This window comes from Pseudozyma hubeiensis (assembly GCF_000403515.1).
Source record: "Pseudozyma hubeiensis SY62 DNA, scaffold: PHS15, whole genome shotgun sequence".
NCBI lineage: Eukaryota > Fungi > Basidiomycota > Ustilaginomycetes > Ustilaginales > Ustilaginaceae > Pseudozyma > Pseudozyma hubeiensis.
Genome location: NW_012133797.1, coordinates 484,482 through 504,392, shown reverse-complemented (window position 1 = coordinate 504,392; position 19,911 = coordinate 484,482). Strand labels below are relative to the sequence as shown.

Genomic DNA, 19,911 nt, shown 5'->3' with positions numbered 1-19,911 from the left:
CTGGATGGGCAAGTGGGTTGTGTAAAGCATTCGCGTTTTGATCGAACTTGCGGTTCGGACACTGACACAGTCAGCTGCGCTCAGGCTTTGTGAGTTGCTCACTACAAGCGAGCAAAGTCTGCTTTCCTTGAAAGATCCATTTAATGTTCACACTTGAGAAAAGCAAACATCCGGCGTTCACATCATCAACGACTCCCCCTTCTAACCCTTCCACTCGAATCGAATCTCGCCGGTCTCCAACAGCTCGTCGTCCATCTCCTCGTCCTCCCCCTCATCCTCGTCGTACGCTTCGACGTCGTCCTCGCTCAACCTACTTCTACCACTCGCCAGTCTCTGCAGCACCTTCCTCTGGCTCTTCCCCGGCACTCCCTCCTGCCCTTCCGCTTCTCCCGCATCGAAGCTATTCAACCGACTTCGACTACCACCGAAACTACTCACGTCGTCATTATCGTCGGCGCCCTCGGAGTCGTAGAACTCGCGCTCGTCTTCGCTCTCCATCTCGGGTTCGGCTGTGATCACCGGACCTACGAGGGGAGAAGTGGCGCGCTGGGCGTACTCGGTATCGGGGCTTGCGGCTCTACGTCTCCAGGGAGCGGTCCAGCTGGATCCGCTGGTGGAGGAAGTCATTCCAGCGGTTTCCAGCGCTGGTTCTGCCGAGATGGCTCGTGTTTTTCGGTCGAGCTCTTCGCCGGTGATACCGGGACCGATGGTGTTGGCGTGCTCCGGACGTCCCGATTGCGATCCCTTCCTAGACAGCCCTAGTGAACCCAATCCAAATCTAGACAGTCTCCCCGGCTTATCCTCCATCTTCTCCCCACCTCCTCCTCCCGCGGTAGTGTCAGAAGTAACACTCCTGACGCTCCTCAAACTCCTCCCACTCCTAGCCGACAACGCAGGACTCACCGGCGGCGTCCCCAGCAGCTCCTCATCATCCGGCAGCTCGATATCCACGATCGCGGGACGCCAGTAGTTGAAGTCGTTGTACTCGGGCTTCCTCGGCTCCTTCTCCTCCTTGGCCGTGATGGGCGGGAACATCTGGTCCACCAGATCCGTCATGTGGATGTACGACGATTTGTAGCCCGCCAGTTCGAGCAGCTCCATCTTGACCTCGCCATTGGTGTCGATGGTGAAGATGCGCGAGGAGGGGATGTTGACGCTGCGGTAGGAGAGCGCGTCGGTGATTCGGTTGCCGAAGCCGGCGTAGAACGGGGTGGGGTGCTCCTCCTTCTTGACGCCGGGTTGCGGGTCGAGTGGTGGGATGGACGCGAGTGTGGGGAGGGAGGCGGAGGAGGGAGTAGGGCTGAGGTTGCCGGATCTGATGCTGCTGACGTCCGTAGGCGGTGCACCGTCTAGCACGGAATCGGCAAACGTCGACTCGGTCGGCGTGGCAGATGCAGACGCAGACGCACTCGCAGTAGCAGCGCCAGCTGCGGGACTATCATCCGCACCCGCCCCCTTCTGCGCCTTCTCCAACACGTCCTCATCCACCCCCGTCAAATCGCCACCCGGCTGCGAACTCGCCGTCCTCGGATCCGCCCCGAACAACCTCGCAATATCCCTCAAACACGCCATCTTGAACACCTCCGGCTTCCTCAAAATCACCTCCCTATGCAGGCTCGCGATCAACCTGTCCGGAGACATGATCACCGGGCCATCCGGCAACTGATACCCGTTCTGCCTGATCCCCTTCAGATAGTCCCTCGTCGAATCAGCCTGACCGATCGCCCTCGAAGTCAGGTACATGATGCGATACCCGTTCCGCGCGATATCCGTGTACAGCTTCGCCACGCCGATGTGCGTCCAGTCGCGTCCGATCATGGTGAACACGTGTCCGAGCGCATCCGACTTTGTGATGGTGCCGTCGATGTCCGAGACGACGATCTTGTGGTTCGACTCCCATACAAAGATGCGTGCCGAGCACGTGGCGACGCCAGAGTAGGAAGAGGTGACGGAGAAGGTGATGCTGTTGGAGCCTTTGCGGAGGTTGAGCGATTTGAGCTGGTCCGAAGTGAGACGAAGCGTCTTGGCGTACGTCTTGCCCACTCTGTGCGCAGCTGCAGCTGCAGAAGGCTTTGCACCTTGCTTTCCGAGGCTTTCGACGTCAGCCTTTCCCGCTCCCAACAGCGCCGAGTCCGTATTCGACCTGTGAGGCAGATTCTCCTGACCCCTTAGCACTGCCTCCCCACCATCCTTGCTCTTCTCTCCGTCCTCGCCCACCTCCGCATCCGCCACCTGCTTCAAATCCGGGATACTCTTACTACTCCTCTTGAACCACCTCGACCAGTAGCTCTTCGAAACCTTCTCATCGTCCTCCCCGTCATCATCCAAGTTCGTCGCCTCACCGCCGTTCCCCGCTAGCGTCCTCCTATACAACGACAGCGTCGCCAACACCGCACTCGCATTCTCCCACGTCAAGAACCGGTCGTGGTACCTGATCACCAGCCTCTCGTCGTTCACTACGTCCTGGTCGTGCGCGAACCTCTCGAACGAAACACGGTTCTCCAAAAACGCATACTCGTCCGCCTCCTCATCCTGCCCGAACGAATCCCCGTAGCAGAGACTCAGCTCGAACGAATGCGAAGAGTCCTCCAGCTGCAGCAGGAAGGTGTACGGTTCGGAGTCGGAACTCGTCAGTTTTCCAGAGACCTCTCCCTCGGCGGTGTGACGACGTAGCGCTTCGAGCGCAGATGCATCAGAGGGCCGCACGGGGACGCCGTCGCTGCTGGCAAACCTCGTGTGTCGCCTCGGCTGACCGGTCGGCGTGGAAGCCGATGAATCAGCCACCGGATCCGACCACTGCCAACGACTGTTCCCCGACAGCCCCAAGTGACTCGCGCTCGCGTCATCCAGATACGCCGGCGCCTCTTCACTCGGCAACCGTAGATCCCTCAAACTCTTGACCACATCCGAAACGCCATACTCCGCCCTCAACGCCTCCGTCGAGTTCTCGATCGATCCGTGCGCCGAGGTCGACTTTGCATTCGGCACCTCCGCCTCGGTGTCCGAGAGCGAAAACTCGTGCACGTGTCGAGCCTTCTTGCCCGCGTTCTCCCTCCTTCCCTTCCCCTGCTTGTTCCGACCCGACAGCGACGAATACCTGCGCAGCGACTCCGGACCTTTCGGCTGACGACGGCCCCTCGCCCGTGGATCCGCACCGTGCTCCGCAGCCCGGTTCATCCTCGCCAGCCGTGCCAGATCGCGCGACAGCTCCAGCTCGTCCTGATGCGCGCTCTGCCCCCCACCCAGATGAGGCACGCCGTACTGTGACTCGAACTTCGACAGATTGGCAGCCGCCGTATCGTCCAGACTCTCGCGCCGAGCCTCTCGTTCCCTGCTCTGCGACAGAGAAGTCCGTTGGTTCCGATACTCGACCGAGAAGCTCGGCCTGTGCGTTCGAGATCCAGACCCACGTCGCATCGACGCGGTAGACGTGCCGGGAAGCGAAACCTTGTGCTGATGGCCCGAACCGTTGAGCAAGTCGGGATGCCCATGACGTCCTTTCCCACCATGACGCCTACTGAGAGGCATCTCGTCCGCAAACCGATGTCCCTCCTGATACGCCAGATCCTCTCCATCCTGCGTCATCTTGTATCCGTCCATATCCAGCATGTACTGCAAATCCTCCTTCCTCTGCTTCACCTTGACCGCACCCACAACCTCCCCATCCGCGTCATCCTCATCGTCCACAGCAGTGTCCTCCCCATCATCGTCATCGCCACCAGTCTCATTGTGCTCATTCTGGTCATCCGCCTTTCCCTCTGCAGATCGCTTCCTCTGTCGCTGTTCGTATATATGCCTGTGCGTGCTGGCGTCCGTCATAGCCGGGTCGATGGTCCTGGCTCCATCTCCGATCGGAACTGGATTGAGCCGCATGCCACCCAGGTACTCGGAGTGATGGATCGAAGCGACGGATTTCGTCTTGCTCTTGCTCGAGCCCTTGGCACTAGCCCCGAACGGCGCAGGGTACGCCTCTTCGGCCGAATCGATGCTCCTGACGCTCTCGCCGTCGGCATCGCTCCTCGCCTCGTCCTCTACCACCTCCATGGCTTTCTGCTGCAACTCGCGCTCCAGCCTCTCGGTCTCGTTCGCAGGTTGAACGAACGTCGACGATTCCACGGCATCCTCCTGTTCCTCCTGCCGCTTTTTGCCCTGGGGACCGCCCTGTTCGGGTTCGTAGTGGTGCGCATCCTGCCGGTCTTGGTCGACGGGAGCACCGGTCATATTGTCCGTCTTGTCGGAACGTTGCGCCGTCTCGGCGGTTTTGTCCAGACGAGGATTGACGGTGCCACCGCTGCCGATGACGGCGCCGAGAACACCGCTCGCTTTGGATGCGGCGGAACCGACCTTGTTGAGCATCGAGTCGGAGCCAGCTGCGGAGCCGGAACCGGTCTTGGTCGAGTCGGAGGGGACGTTGAGATCGCCCTGATCGTCGGGCTGACCGGGCTGCTTGTTCTGCTTGAGCTTCTCGGTCGAGTTCCGATCGGAGTCTGTTGAATCGAGCGACGCGGGTGGAAGGTGTTCGGCTTCTCCGAGCTCCAACGGTTCCACCTCGGCTGCTTCTCCACCCTGTCCCGCACCATGCTCCCCATCCTCCGGCCCCGCAATGGGACTCGTAGTGGCGCTCAGAATCGGACTCGTCACCAGCTCATCCGGAATCCTCCCCCCTTCCTCATCATCCTCATCGATCTCCAGCACGAAGAACGCCTCGCCCGATTCGCCCACCTTCATCGCAAACGGCAGCGGATCCGTCGACCCATTTAGATGCAACGTCACCTTCCTCTCCGCCGGTCTCAACACGCTCATCTTGCCGAACCGAACGTGAAAGGGTGTGCTGGCGAGCTCAGTGGTCTGGCTCTTGACGGTGGTGTACCGGCGTTGGTGTTCGGGTAGTTTACCGCATTCGGATGGGGGCAGCGGGTTGCCGTGGGAGTCGCACTCGACGGAGGAGGTGGTTTCGACGGTGCGTTCGACGACGATAACGTCGATGGCACCGGAGAGCGTGGCAGGGTTGATGTTGGGTGTGATGGTGTTGTACACCGTGGAGACGAATTTGCCGACGTACTGCATGGTGACGACGAGTTGCAAAGCAGGCTAGGTAGGCGAACGGGAGTGTTGGTGAACGGCGTGTGAGAGGGGGGCGTAGGAGTTGGCCTAGTTCTCGAGGATTGGTGTCTGCCCCTGGCGTGTCAGTGAAGATTGTCGCTGGATAGAGCGATGCTTCAGAGCGCAATTAGCTCGGCATCCGCAACGTGGCGCGTTTCCGATGCTGATCGTTGATGGCCCTGGCTGGCGAGAGCGTCGCCCACAAGCGAAGGAAGGAACACGCAAGGCCTGCGATGTCAACAGGTCCAAGGACCGAATGCAGCTCAGTCGAGCCCGAGAATGAATTGTTGTTTGGCAGTCGAGGTGCGTTGGAAAGGGCCCGAATTTGTTGGTGTGAGCTGTTGCTGAAGTCGACGTCCCAAGGATCCGTTGCGTTGGGGATGAGACGGTGAATCCAGAGGAGAATGTACGAAGGAGAGGCTGGCTCGACAGGGTCGAATGAAGATGAGGTCAGAGCATCAAGAGGCTTGACGAGGGTCCACCTTGTTCCTCACTCTCCGATCGGTGAAACGTGCTCGACTGACTTGAGAAGCGTAAGCGAACCGGGATCGCATCTGAAAGTCTCTCAACGCTCTTTGACTGACTGGCAAGCCTCGATTTTTTGGATTTTCTGTCCCCTTTTTACAGCCAGAGCCAGCCAACGCACGGTCACACTCTGTTTTCCGCTTTTCTTTGAATCCCATCGGCACCCTTCTTGCCGACCCTGGATTGCGTTTTGTGGAGGCTTGAGAGCGAGAGCGGGATCCAAAAAAAGAAGCATTCAAAACAGCAAAATCGTCATTGAAGAGCCACATGACCTTCGATCTACCAACGTCGGTCCTGCCGGGAGTGGGACAGAGATGGAGGCAAGAGCCGTCTTCTGTGGTCTTGTAAGCGACCGGCGGTCTGTGAGACTTAAGCGATTAAATGGACTGATGAGTTGGACGTTTCAAAACCTCGCTCGCTGTTCAGATTCTGTATCCTACCTCACACCACCCGTCAAGACTGCTGGCGCTTTCAGAACACATCAAGGAATCGCCTTGCACACGTCGGTTAGGAGTCCGGGATGCATTACTTTTGTGAAACTGTGCGTGCGAAAGGCGTTCGGGCTGGTCTTACGATCATGAAACGCTAGAGCGAATCGAACTTCGTATGCAGGTCTGTCTGACCACGCGTAACGCGCCGTTGCAGCCCTGTTCCGGCTATCGGAATCACAAAAAAGCTGACTGTGCATACGAAAAGGATCAGCCGACAATTTAGCCGCCGGTTTGCGTGCGGTCGGACCAATTCTCCGCTTCTCCTTCTTCTGCCATCACCACCAGCTCGCATCTATCCGGTTTCGACAAAATGTCTTCCAGCAGCGACATTTCGTTCCTCGGCAACTTCTCTTCTACACATCCACACGCAGGATCGCTTCTCACTCCGCGTCCGTTTGCGTCGCAACCTTCGGGCGAGACGAAGGATGCGCTCATCCATATTGCTATAGCTCAAGTGCTTCCGGACGAATCCGGTTTGCACGCTGATGCAGATGACGAGACGAAAGCTGGTTTGGAAAAGCTGGAGTTGTGGGCTTCAGCAGCAGCGGAGAAGGGAGCGGACGTCGTTGTATTCCCAGAGTACTTTTTGAGCGGTGCTACGCATGATCTTTGGAGACGCGTGAGGGAAGCACAACGTCAACAAGCTGTTCGTGCTCAGCAGGAAGGAAGCAGCGAAATGGACAAACAAGGGCCCAGCGCGAGCGAAGCGGAAGGAGGCGAAAAAGCGTGGATCGAAATCATCATTCAGGTTGCGCAAAAGTACGACATTGATATCGTCGCTGGAACGGTGGTAGAGTTGGGCACGCAACCACATGCACAGATCCTGGCTGATCATCCTGTCTCCCAACTCGAGCAGCCAACAACAGATGCTGTCGATCAGCACGATAAAATCCCTCACCGACCCAAGAAGAAACACAAAGTTTCGACTGAAGCAGACGAGGAGCAGGATCACGAGGACCAACTCTTCAACACATCCTACTACATCTCTCGTCGAGGTCAAGTGTTGCACCGCTACACAAAGCAGAACCTCTGGCACCCCGAACGTAAAACTCTTCTTCATTCGCAACACCAAACCCATCCCGAGCAGCATGCCGGTCCTTCATCCACGTTCGTCATCGAGACAAAACGAGGCACGCGTCTGCGTGCAGCCATGGCCATCTGCTGGGACCTCGCCTGGTACTCGCGGTTCTACCAGATGATCTCTCCACCGTACGCGGCGGATCAGGTTTCGGACCTGGATAGAACCGGTCAGGCACCCGGTCCCGACGTCATCTTCGCCCCCACGTGCTGGTACGCTTCCGACGGCGGTGCAAAGGCCTTGTTGTGGAACGGTGTCGGTGAAGCGCAGATGTTGGATACGCTGTGTTTGGCGAGAGCGGTCGAGCTGGAGGCTGTGCTGGTCATGTGCAATGTATCCGGTCCAAAGTTGGATGCGGGAAGGATCGAAGAGGTGAGGAATGCGTTGGAGCGTCAGCACGATGAGGGTGTCAGCGATGAGGATCTGGAGGTCCCGCTGGTAGGGCTGGGAAGAAGTAGGATCTGCGCTCCGTTCTTGAACGTCGTCGCCGAGGTGCCCGATGAACGGCAGGTCATGCTGTTGCAGTCGGTGGATCTCAATCTGCTCATCGACGCCAGGGAGATGTACCGCATGCGGTACGATCATGCACAAAGGTGATCTCGTATCCAAAGTAAAATTGAAGCATGCATCCGCAAAACGATTGTATTGTGCTGAAAAGGCTGTGGCTTGTTGCTAACGCTGTGGACCGTTTCGACGATCTTTGTCGACACCAGACGGAGTGGTCTCGCCATTGCTGTCACTCAGATCTTCGTCTCCGACGTTGAAGATCTGCTCCTCGACATCGTCATCGTCGTCGTCGGTGTGCTTGCCGCCTACGAGACGCTCGAGCTCGTGGTTGTCTCCGCTGTCGCCGTTGCCGGCGTTTTCGTTGGAAGAGCCGAATTCGGTCGGCGTCGCGAGTCGCAGTGCGCCTCCTCTGCCGATCCTGTTCCTATCGGATCGACGTCGCTTTCTTGCACGCAGCAACAACCATGTTCCTACGCCTACCGCAATCAGCAGAACCATGAGCGCAAACGAGCCAGCGTCGTAGTAGGCCCTCCACCTGGCCTCTTCTGCCACCTGTTCCTCTGTCTTGCCTGATCCAGGGATGACGCGAGATCCGTCCTTGCCGATCTCGGCGACGCCTCCGCCGCCACCGACGATGAGGACTCGATCTGGCTCGTCGCCCACCCGCGACGGGATGAGGGCGTTGGGGCCGGCCACCTTCATAAAGTCGACGCCCATGAAGCGAACCATCATATCGTGACTTTCGATGGGCTTATCGACACCGACCATGTGACTGGCACCCTTGATGCCGACGTAGGTCAAGTTGCGGGCGGTGCGCCATGTGCCGGCGTGAGTGCCGTTGACGTACCAGTCCTTGGCTGGCTGCTTGTCGTTGAAACCTTTGCTTCCTCCCCATTCGAGATTGTCGGCCGCACGCTGCACACCGATGGCGTTGCAGATGAGGTCTTCTTCACCGGCGAACAGCAACACTTTGACTCCGCTCTCGAGAAGTTCAGGTAGCAGCTGGACCGACGGCGGGGATGTGACGTCGGATCGCATTGCCGAGCCCACATTGCTGTTGCATTCGATCCATGCCTCGGGTTTGTGGTGCTCGTCGACGTGCAGCGCTTTACGTACGTCTTGACGTCGAAGGTAGTCATACATGGCCGAGAGGGTGGTAGGCCAATTCATACCGCACGCAGGCGACTTGTCGCTGAGACGCACGTCATAGATATTGATGCAGGTGTAGTCGGATGCGCCGGGCTGTTTGGCGGTGGTGCTGGCGACGATGGTTTGCATGATCATGTCGCACTTGGCGGTCTCTCGGTAGTTGCCCTTGTCGAGTTCGTCGTGGCAGAGTTTGACGAGTTTGGCGACGCGCTTATAGTCGTCGGATGCTGTGGTCCAAATGTTCTTCTGCACCATGGTCTCAAGCTCGGATCCATATTGACTCTTTGGATCGATGAAGCCGTTTCCGATAGCAATGCCTTTGAGCGAGACCGGCGGGTTGGCTGCCTTAAGAATGGCTTTGGCGGTATACGGAATGTACTGGCCTGCAAAGCTTTCTCCAGCCAAGAAGACATCGACGCCGCTGCCCTGAGTTCCATACTTGAGCTCGACATCGCGTGAGTACTCGGGGTATACTTGGATAAACTGCTCGAGGAAGTGGACGACTTCGTCGGCTGCTTGAGGCAGAGATTTGGTGTAGGAGTTTGTGTTGACGTAGCTGAAGCCGGTGCCTACTGGCTGATCGAGGAAGAGGATGTCGGCGTACTCGTTCCAGCTTGCGCCGTCCTGGACCCAGACCAGGCCGCCTTTGCCGTCCATCCTCCAGGCGCCTACTTCCATCATGGCACCGTCGAAGGAGGAGCAGCCGGGACCTCCGTTGAACCAGATGATGAGTTTGCGCTTGGCTGGAACATGACGTGCTCGAAGGAGTAGAAAGAAGAGATGGGCATTGTCGCTAGGCTGTCCGTCAGCTGCTATTGGTCGAGCTGGCAGGTAGCCTGCTGACATCTGGAGAGGATGTGCCAGAGAAGTCGACGAGGAAGACTCGGCATGTAGATCGGGAAGGCCTGGGACGTGGAAGGAGGCAGCAGCGGGAATGGGTACGCCACGCCGCCGCAGAACCTCGCGCGGGTCTAGAAGCGGCATCGTATCGAGCTGGGGATGTATGCAAGCAGTGGTGCGTGTACACCGAGGAGATGTACAGGAGCTGCTTTACACCTCTTGATTGTACAAGACCGTTGGTCGGGAGAGGTCGCGCAAACACCTAGTACCTGACGGGATGCGCGGTGGGGTCGATGGTCGTGATGATGATGAGAAGAAGCAAGGCGAGATGAACGAGAGCGAGCAAGTGTGCCAGCAGCAGATCGAGGGACAGTAGGGAGGACAAACAGAGTTGCATTTCACTTTGTTGACTCCTTGCAGCCGACTCTCGTGCACATCTTCGCACAAGTCACACTCTCACACGTCTGTGCGTCTTAGCGTTCTCAGCTGCACCCGCCACGCGCAGCGGAACGGCAATTCCGATCTTGAAGTGTTAGAGCCAAACCGGAAGAAGCTGCAGCTCAGATTTCAGGGTCCATTTCGAGTTGTCACGGACGCAACAGCAACTCTTTCTTCCGTCACACCATCAACGATCACCGCTGCCAGACGGCCGGACAACCTCACGCAAGCGTCTCTACTGGAGATGAGCTGCCGCGCTCATCCGTCGCTGCCAACATGGACGGTCAGAGGACCGAGCCATCGCCGGACCCACACGTAGTTCTTCGTCAACTGATACAGCAAGCCGAGGCCAGTACATCCTCGTCAAGTCTACTTGCTGGCGACGCTGGCTCAATCATCAGCGCCGAGGATGACTATTCGAATCTCGAGTCAGATTCGAATGGCTCGGATGATGTCGCCGCCCATGGGTCATCTTCACCACCTCCATCATCGCCGTCCGTAGCTGAAAGCGCTCGCCCACTCTCGTACGCACAGCTCGACGCAACGCTAGCATCCATCAACGCAGACCGACGCGAGCTCGCTACCCTTTTACAGCACAACAAGTACCTATCTACAGCACGCAAACGTAATGTCAAGCACGAGCGCTCGCTCCAGAGCTCGCTACACTTTCTATCGAAGACGCGCGACGAACTCAAAGCTATCCTCCACTCGCTCGACATAGCCGACGTCGTCGATGCCGAGGACCAGTCCCTCGAGGTCATTCGAACCTGCAAAAAAGCACAGGATGCGGCTGCTATGTGTCCCTTCCGAGCGTCCATGATCCAGCAGATCCCGTTGCTACGCTTACAGTCGATCGAACGCGCCGAGTACGACAATGCGCTAGGCTCGAGGCTGTGGCTCGATTTCGAAGACGCTCAACTGCGTTCAGCTGTCAAGGCCGTCGCTCTCAAAGCGCACACCATTGCTTTGAGTATGGACCCTAGCTTCACGGGTGATCCGCTGGCCGAGGCTGCAAAGCTGGACGAGGTTTCGGCGCTTCACTTCGCCGAGCAGATAGACGCTGAAGACAGCAACGCAGCACTTGCTTCAACCTCTTCGAGTCTGGTATCAAGCGCAAACAAAGGACTCGATTGGCACGCTATTGCTGCTCGAATACCTACACGCACCATGGAGGAAGTCAAGACCCGCTGGTACGGTGTGCTTCGACCCAGCATCAACACCGCTGCCTGGGAGCAGCACGAGGTTGACGATCTCATCCGGATCGCCACACCTTTCCTGGCCGCTTACCTCGCACGAGCACGTACAGAAGGCGCTCAAAGCTCGACGGAAACGACGGAAGCTTCCGGTTCAATGGCAGCTTACGCACGCACCGCAACGCCAGCTCCCGTGCCCTGGCAAACTGTTGCTCAAGAGCTTGGCACCGGTCGCACTGCGCATGCATGTTTCGTCGCTTACTGCACTGCCATAGTACAGCGCGACCAGCCCGACATGACGCCGGCAGAGGACGACAACGTCAAGGAGCTCTTTTCGCTTTTTCGAGGCGCCTGGCGATTCATGGCGCTGCACTCTTCCACCGGTACCAACCTCTCCATATCCTCCTTCGTGCCCGGATCAGACTCAAAATCAACGACCGATGTACGAAATCCTCGCGAAGCCTCGTTGCTGGGCAAAGTGGGACGAGATGCGCAACTGCTCTATCGACGCTTTCGCAACACGATCGATCCAGCGCTTGCCACCGGCTTGTGGTCGCGTCAAGAAGATCTCGGCCTGATCCATGCGATTCGTGACGTTGGACAAGACAACTGGGCCGCTGTATCGGCTCGCATTCCCGGTCGCACTTCGACTCAGGCGCGCGAGCGCTGGCTACGCCGCCTCAGGCAGATTGTTGCTCAAGCTGGTCCGGATGCTACCGATGAACAGATCGCAGACCTGATTGAAGGCAAGAAGAAGGTCAGGTGGACCGCCGAGATGGACGCGTTGGTGCGTGAATGCGTTGATGATGGCTGGAGGGCGAAGGATGGTCAGACGTTTGCGGATGTTGCGAGCTATGTATCGGGGAAGCTTGGGGTGCAGCTTTCGGATAAGAGCGTCCGCGATCGGATCAAGGTTTTGCGTTCCAGTAAGCAGGGTCGTCGCGCTCAGGACGATGCTAAGGAGGGCGCACCAGATGGGAACACGAGGAAGAGCGAGGAGCCAACGCAGTCGGAAGCAGCAGAGCGCAACGAATCTTTACCCAGCTCTTCTGCGGCGAACACCGTACCAGATGCCAGCCATAACCCAGCTCATAATTCCGACACGAAGCCAAAGACGCGACCACGCACTGCCATTCTACCTGGTAGCAAGCGCCGCAAGCTTTGAAGCTGTCTTTACGGGAATGCTCGATAGCTTTTTCCCTAAAGTACGCTTGAGGTTGATTTTGCCCCTTGTGCCTCTGCTTGTTTTGCTGATGTTGTATGTGTATCGCTGTAATGTTAGTCCTTGCCGTCGATTGGTCCCGATTCGAAATATCCGATTCAACCGATTTCCTTTTTGGCTGGCATCACGTGCCCGAGCAACCCTTTTGGTGGGAATTGTGACTTTTTTCTCGTCACCGTTCTTCTCGACCCTTTCTTTCCCTTGAGCATCGTCGCATTGACACATCGTCATCACTTCAAGCTCATACATCGCTCGACACCCTCACTTCAACCGAGATCGCTATCGACCCCCGACCTCTTTCTTTGCGCCGCTCTGCATTCTCACTGCTTTCTTCCGCATAACGATGGCGTCTTTGCTCACTCGAACGGTAGCGGCGTCACGATGGGCGGTGGCAGGACCGTCCAAGGTGGTCTGCTCGACGTTTTCCACTTCTTCTGGTGTGTGGATTGCGGATAACAAGAACAATGCCTCTCCGGCACGCGATCATCGACCTCGGTCCGCAGTAGGGCCCGGGTCTGTCGGTCAGACTTCTTCGTCGGTCCATAGCAAGGAGGAAAACCTCGGTGTCGAAATTGCGCAGAGTGTGGGGGGAAAGACGCAACGGGATGCGATCAACTCTGCCATGGGAGTTCTCGACAACCTAGCCCGAGACGTCGCTGGTTCCAACACCGACACTTCTCTCTCTGCAGGAACGTCTTCGACGAGCATCACGACACCTTCCACACCGCTCTCGGCCATCCACGACTCGTCCTCCGGTCCGATCTACTCCCCCTCCACGCTCCCACCTCGATCGGATCCTACGTTGGAATTCCTCACCAACCTGCTCATGAAGGACGGCAAGAAGGCCCAAGCTCAACGCTTCGCCACCCGCACCCTCCACCACATCGCCTCGGCTACCAACTCGAACCCGCTCCCGTTGATCCACGAGGCGATTCAGAAAGCCGCACCGCTGGTCAAGATGCAGAGCAAGAAGCAAGGTGGAAAGAGTCTGCAGGTTCCTGTGGCGTTGACGCCGAGACAGAGCATGCGCAAAGCGTTGACGTGGATCATCGAGGCGAGCAAGAAGAGACCGGATCGGGAGTTGGAGAGGAGGTTGGCGGCGGAATTTCTGGCGGTTGTGGAGGGTGGCAGCAGTGCGGTGGTCAAGAAGGAGGAACAGCATAAGGTGGCTACTGTGAACAGGGCGAATGCTGCGGTTAGAATTTGAAGGAGAGGAGCAGGGTGTAGTGCCAGAATTCAAGGGCTTGATGTTGCCGAAAGGAGATACGTCTGTGGATTTTGGGTGTGCTTTCTCAACTCACGATACCATGTGAACACCCGAATGGCCAGTGTTGGACCCATTTGGAGCAGATGCCTTCGAGTGTCGACAACAATGCTCTCAACCAACTCCCGCCTCGGCCATATGATCGTCCTACGGATCGATGTCACCCCCGATGGCCCCGATTTTTCCCGCATGAAACCGTGGTGAAATGCAACCGAGAAATGCGAAAGAAAGGTTCTTTTTGCCCGAAAACGACCTATTTTTAGCCATCCTCGCCTGTCTCGCTTGATAAACGGCTGCGCGTGTGCAAGAGCAAAAACACACGAGAAGCTTGGCGTTGGTGTAGCCGCTGCGAACCGTGCGTGGTGTGAAGCCCCGTGTTTGTTGTTGTTCGCTGAAATTTTTGGCTCTCCGACACACTGCACAAAGTAGACGTGCAGCAACAGAGTGTGGATTTTTGGGCAATGATCTGCAGCGCTTTGGCTAGCAGTAAGAAAGGTTCTTTGACAGAGATGGCTGGGAGAGGAGAGAGTAAGGGGTTTGGCTGCAATGTGTGACTTTGAGAGTGCGGCTTGTTTCTATCTCTACCCCTACCACGATCATCATCAATATCCGCACTCGTTTTCGACATGACGAAGAAATACCTCATCCCAGCACTCACGCTCTCGGCGATTTCGGTGATCCTGCTCGTGCTCGTCACCATTTCCACGCCCACGACGCTGTCCGATTCTACGCCGTTCGATTTCGTCCGATCCAGTCGACTGGATGGAATTGTCGATCTCACCAACGGTACCAATCGAGAACGACCGATTGGCGGTCTGAAGTTCGGTACTTGGGGTTACTGCTCCTCGCTCAACGGCACTTCGAACTTTGCCTGCTTCAAACACTCGCACGGTTACAGCGCTACGTTCGGCATCAACCCGAACAACACCAGCACTGCTGCTAGGGACAGCATCACCATCGGATCCTCCTGGACGCGCGGGTTGGCAGTTCACGTCGTCGCGTTTGTCGCCGCACTGATCGGATTGGTTGGGCTGGCGATCCCGAAGCAGGTCATCAGGGCAACGGCGGTGGTGGTGAACGGTGTGGCGGCCTTGTTGGCGTTGATTGCGTTTGCGATCGATATCGCCCTGTTCGTGTACGTTCAGCGTCAGATGAACAGGGTCGCTGACAACCCAAAGTCCATGCCCGGACCAGCGTTTTACATGGCCCTCATCGCTATCCCCATTGCAGTAGCTGTGACCGTACTGGCTTGGTTGAATTGGAGGAGCGAACGTCTGGACAACGTCGTCACCGGCGGATACGATTACCCTTCCACCACCGCAGGAGGTAACGCGGGCTGGGGCGACCATCAAATGCAACCCACGAGCGCGACGAGCGAAAGCGCAACGTATGCGGGTCAGAACGGGGGTAGCGCACAAAAGGTCTTGGACGCGTATGAGGAGTCGAGGGTTCAGCAGCATTGATACAGCCGAGGGCGCGCCGCGAATCATGGGCTTGTACACTTTTCATATCAGAAGTACTTCTGCAGAATGTCATTCCTTTTTTCAAACGCCCGAAAGGGGGGATCTCAGTGTGGATTGTGTGTGACGGTAAAGAGTGTGAGAGAGTGTGGTCACGGGAAGCGACTGCTCGTCCTTCCATTGAGCAATCCATGTCCCTTTCCGCCCTCGAAACAACTTATGCGAATTCGCTCCCAAACACGCTGCCCACCTTATTCGCCACCTGCCAGACCGCCGTCGTCACCGCCACCGCCACCACCTGCCCACCCACCCCGTTCACCACCGCCACGAGCACCCTCGGCGTCCACACCTTGAACAACATCAGATGCCTCCTGAACACCAGGCCGCTCAACCCTGCCGTGCCCACCAGCACGATGCCGTTGATCAGCGCCAGTGTCGCCAGTGCGGAGAGCAGCTGCTGTGGGGTCGACATGCGTCGGTTGCTTCCGCGCGGGAGCGGTGCGGTGTTCCAGAGGACGGAGAGGGCGGTGAGGAGCGAAGGGAGGAGGAGGGTGGTGCCGAAGGAGTTGAGTAGGACGAGGAGAGGGGAGAGCGGGTAGGTTAGGGTGGGGGAGGTGAGGAACGCGGTGCGCCATTGGATCGAGGCGAAGGTGGCTTGGTGACCCGTCGAGAAGAAGAGCAGCTGGGAGAGGAGCGTGTACGCAACGATCTCCGTCGAGCTCAAGTGGATCGGCGAAGAGGGTGTCGTCTGCGCGGTCTCGTCCGCAGCCTTCTTCTGACGGAACAACACAACCACATCCCTCTCCGCATCCCCCATCTCGACGCACACCATCCCCACCACCACGCCCAACCCCAACCCCACCTGTCCACTAGGCTGCGTCGTCAACCAGATCAAACTCACCCCTACTCCCAGCATCAACGTCAAGCTGCTACCGAAGCTATTGGCGAACCCCAAGATCGTCACCTTCTGCTGCTGCTTCCCCTCCTCACCTCCCTCCCCGGCTTGAGTGGTTTCCCTGCGGATCTCCAAACACAGCGGTGCAAACACCCAGAACACCACCGCCACCGCGATCCACACCAAGTCCACCTTGACCATCCCGTACTTCAACCACTCCAACGTGCCACCCCAACCCGAAGCCTGCACCGAGTCCAAGGGTACCGCGTAGTCCAACGCCCACTGGCCCGCACCGATCATCAGCGTCGGCCTCACCACCCACCGGAAGAATCCCGGTGCGATCCCGACAAAGCTCTTGTTCTGCGCCAACACTCTACCCACAACATCCGGCAGCAGGTATGCGATGATGTACGCTAGAGCGATGATGTAGGGCGAGTTGAGAGCGGATCCAGTGGAAGAGGAGGAGGCGAAGAACGTGTTTGTGCAGTGCGGGGCTTGTTCTTCCCTGCAGACGCGGGGAATGGCGGCGAGACGCACGAGGATGAGCGAGAGAAGCGTGAGGAAGATGTGGCGGAGTCTGAGTCGAGTGGTGGGGGAGGATCCGACGAGTAGAAGACCGCGGATGAGCAGGAGCGAGGCGAGCGTGAGCAGCACGAATCGGTCTTCGAATACCAGCAGCGAGTTGGAGGCAAACAGCGCGGTGTGGATGAGCACAACAACCCAGCCGAGGGAGTTGAGGAGGCGAGTGGTGGATGGGATGGCGTTGTCGTTGTCGTTGGCTTGAGACGCAGGTCGTTGCGGGGTGGATGGAAGGGCTCGGAAGAGTAGCGGGATAGAAAAGACGACGCTTGCGCATGTCAGAACGGCGTCGGAGAGAGTCGGCGATCTGATCATACCCGTGAGGGCCAGCGGGACAGGCAAGAATGAGATGATGACGATGAACCACCCGAGATGGCGGAGGAGGCGGCGTTGGGCTGAATATGCGAGAGTGGATGGAAGGTGTCGGAGGACTAGCGAGAGGGAGGAGGCCACGCTTGCGCCTGTCAGAACAGTATCGACGAGGGTCAGCGGTTTGAGGATCGACGTCAGAACCAGCGGGAGAGGCAAGAACGTTGTTCCATGCACCGCCGCTCCCACACCCGCCCCGACGAGCGTCGAACGAGCAACGCACCTCCACACCACCGCATAAAGCTCTTCCGTCGTCCTACTCCTCCTCACCACCTCGTCCTGCTGCCCTTCTCCATCTTCTTCCTCTTCGGCAACAGCAGGCAGCACGCCCACCAACCCCCTCATCGCACCACACCGCACCACCCACGCCACACCCAACCCCAACACCATCACCACCAACCCTACCACGATCCGCACCGCATCAAACTGCGCCCACACCTCCCTCGCCCTCACCAAGCTCACCCTGTTGAACGCATGGTATCCCCTCGCCGCCGCCCTCCACGCCTCCTCTACCTCTTCCGCGCCGCTTTTGGAATACAGCAGCCGCGCCAGATCCGCATCCGCCCTGACCGCTTCCAACCAACGTCGATCGAACTCCGGCTGGAACGCGGCGAGATCCGGCGATCGCCGCGAGTACGCACTCAGGTACTCGCGCATCTGTCTCGAGGTGATTCGCAACGCTCTCAGCAGGGTGTCCGGGTGGGCGAAGAGGTCCGGGATGATGCTGCCGAGGTTATTGTACGGGATGGGTAGACCGAGGAGGACGGAGATGGTGGGGACGAGGTCGATCTGCGGGATGGTGCGGTGGCCGGTGCTCGGGTAAGGGGGAGAGGGGAGGGAGCTGAATGGGATGCGACTCGGTAGGATGGATTCGACCTCTGGTGTCGACACGTACTCTGCTGGGTCTTGTCGCAGATCCCTTCGGCGACCGGTGTGACCGAATCCGCCTTTGGAGTAGATCCAGATGCCCGCTCCTACTTCCAGCTCTGCATCCCCGCCGTGGTCCCCCCTCTCGTCCATCCCGTGATCGCCCATAACCACCACCAACGTCTCCTCATCCACCGCTTCTGTAACATTCCTCAGCAAATCCTGCATCTCCTCCAGCTTGACCTTCATCTTCGGATGTCCCGCACCGTATCGATGCCCAACATGATCCACCCCCAACGTGTGCCCCACGAGCAGACGCCACGAATCGTGCACCCCTGCCACGCGCTCCGGATGATTCTGCTGGAGAAAAGGCATTAGCTTGGCCTCGACACCGCGATCCACCGTGTCGAGGTCTTCGACGTTGAACGAGTCGTAGCTCCACGTCTTGTCGGCGTCGAAAAGGTTCGGGAAGACGGTGCTCCACGTGTCGTCGCCTGCGAACACCAGTCCGGCAGCGCTGGAGCTGACAGAAGAAGAGTTGAGAATGGATCGCCTGAATTGGGAGATCCAGTTGTCTTCGTTGACCTGACCAACACCGGTGCCGGCGGAGCCAAAGTTGGCACCTGCTTCGACGAACGTCGGCAGCGTGCCTGTGGTGAGCCCCTTGAGGCGTTGCAGGGTCGTGGTGGGTGGATCTGCGGCGAAATGAGCCAGGAACGAGGTTGGGCCTGGTCTGTCGGCGAACGCTGGGATGCCGTGTTTCGCAGTCAACTCTGCTGGGAGCGTTAGAATGTTGTGATAGTACGGATTCGGCTCCCAAACGCTTCCCCCTTCCATGGGCGTCGGGGCGATAAAGTCGTACCGCAGCGCATCGATCACCAACACCACCGCCTTCCTCTTCCCCGCCACCATCCTGCATTCCCCCTCCCCCTTCTCCGCATCCAACACCGTATCCGCCCAGCTCAACACCGCCTCATCATCGAGCCGCTCCGGAGGCCTCGGCAGCGTCCATCCCGCCTCTGCTGGCTTCGCGCACTCGTTCCACCCGTCCAGCTCGTGCCTCGTCAGCAGGAACCCCTTGATGAACAGCCACGCGCCGATGAGCGTGTACGCCAGTATCAAGCCGAGCAACCCAAGCACGCTGAGGAATGCCTTGTTGGGCGAGGCGGCTTTCTGCGGAACCCGGTCCGGATGCCGAGCTGCATAGGATGAGTGCGAAGAGTGCGATTCGTGCGATCCATGCGAGTCGTGCGAGTCATGAGATGAGTGGGAGGATCGACGACGACGACGGAGAGATTGACCGAATGCTGGGTGTTGAGGTGTTGTGGAGGGTGGTAGAGGGGGTGGTTGTGCGCCGCCGCGTTGGAGGTCGGCGAGCGAGGGAGCGGGGTTGAGTGCCGAAGTGGACGGCATTTTGAGATCCTTGCAGCAGCAGAGTACCGACTCTTGAGGGCAAGGCTATGATGGTGAGGAGCAAGCAGGGTCGAAAGAAGAAAGCACAAAAATGTGGAGAAACAGGAAGGAACGCGATCGACGTACCGCCAAAGAATTTAGGTTGCGAGTCCGTGCTCAGCTCGCACTGCAGCCACGTGGAAAATCCCCAATCCTCATCACCGCATCGTCATGCATAACAGGGAGTATTTGGGCGCACACCGTCGTCTCACCGACTGAGTCGCGCGGGTCAGTGAGACAACATCGTGGGCTGGGAGTGGATTCGGCCGCAACCTGATCGAATGAGTCGGGCGCATCTCCGGTCCCGACGCTGAGGAAAGTGAGCCCCTAGTCGACGGACCATCCTCCTCGACTCAGGGGGCTCCCAACCCATACGATGGCGAGTCTCCGCTCGACTGGCTCCGTATTGGAAGCATGCAGACACACCCATTCTTTCCTTCCCCAAGGTTGAGTCGGAGCCAGAAAGCTCACTTACTTGG

At 58.2% G+C, this 19,911-nt stretch overlaps 7 protein-coding genes across 7 annotated transcripts; 3 read left to right on the top strand and 4 right to left on the bottom strand.

The window, feature by feature from the left end:
- Positions 1–201: 201 nt before the first annotated feature.
- Positions 202–5,067, bottom strand: PHSY_001410 (nuclear elongation and deformation protein; the record flags this gene model as incomplete). Its single annotated transcript, XM_012332042.1, has 1 exon — positions 202–5,067. The coding sequence occupies one exon, from the start codon at positions 5,065–5,067 to the stop codon at positions 202–204; it is 4,866 nt and encodes a 1,621-aa protein (XP_012187432.1).
- Positions 5,068–6,429: 1,362 nt separating this feature from the next.
- PHSY_001409 (hydrolase, carbon-nitrogen) lies at positions 6,430–7,794 on the top strand (the record flags this gene model as incomplete). Its single annotated transcript, XM_012332041.1, has 1 exon — positions 6,430–7,794. The coding sequence occupies one exon, from the start codon at positions 6,430–6,432 to the stop codon at positions 7,792–7,794; it is 1,365 nt and encodes a 454-aa protein (XP_012187431.1).
- Positions 7,795–7,869: 75 nt separating this feature from the next.
- Positions 7,870–9,837, bottom strand: PHSY_001408 (potential serine carboxypeptidase; the record flags this gene model as incomplete). Its single annotated transcript, XM_012332040.1, has 1 exon — positions 7,870–9,837. One exon carries the CDS (start codon positions 9,835–9,837, stop codon positions 7,870–7,872), a length of 1,968 nt encoding a protein of 655 aa, XP_012187430.1.
- A 570-nt stretch (positions 9,838–10,407) lies between these two features.
- PHSY_001407 (hypothetical protein) lies at positions 10,408–12,489 on the top strand (the record flags this gene model as incomplete). Its single annotated transcript, XM_012332039.1, has 1 exon — positions 10,408–12,489. One exon carries the CDS (start codon positions 10,408–10,410, stop codon positions 12,487–12,489), a length of 2,082 nt encoding a protein of 693 aa, XP_012187429.1.
- Positions 12,490–12,889: 400 nt separating this feature from the next.
- On the top strand, positions 12,890–13,753 carry PHSY_001406 (hypothetical protein; the record flags this gene model as incomplete). Its single annotated transcript, XM_012332038.1, has 1 exon — positions 12,890–13,753. The coding sequence occupies one exon, from the start codon at positions 12,890–12,892 to the stop codon at positions 13,751–13,753; it is 864 nt and encodes a 287-aa protein (XP_012187428.1).
- A 659-nt stretch (positions 13,754–14,412) lies between these two features.
- Positions 14,413–15,270, bottom strand: PHSY_001405 (ankyrin repeat domain-containing protein; the record flags this gene model as incomplete). Its single annotated transcript, XM_012332037.1, has 1 exon — positions 14,413–15,270. One exon carries the CDS (start codon positions 15,268–15,270, stop codon positions 14,413–14,415), a length of 858 nt encoding a protein of 285 aa, XP_012187427.1.
- Positions 15,271–15,487: 217 nt separating this feature from the next.
- PHSY_001404 (phosphoethanolamine N-methyltransferase) lies at positions 15,488–19,393 on the bottom strand (the record flags this gene model as incomplete). The annotated part of the gene is made up of 1 exon (XM_012332036.1): positions 15,488–19,393. The coding sequence occupies one exon, from the start codon at positions 19,391–19,393 to the stop codon at positions 15,488–15,490; it is 3,906 nt and encodes a 1,301-aa protein (XP_012187426.1).
- Between the last annotated feature and the right edge of the window lie 518 nt (positions 19,394–19,911).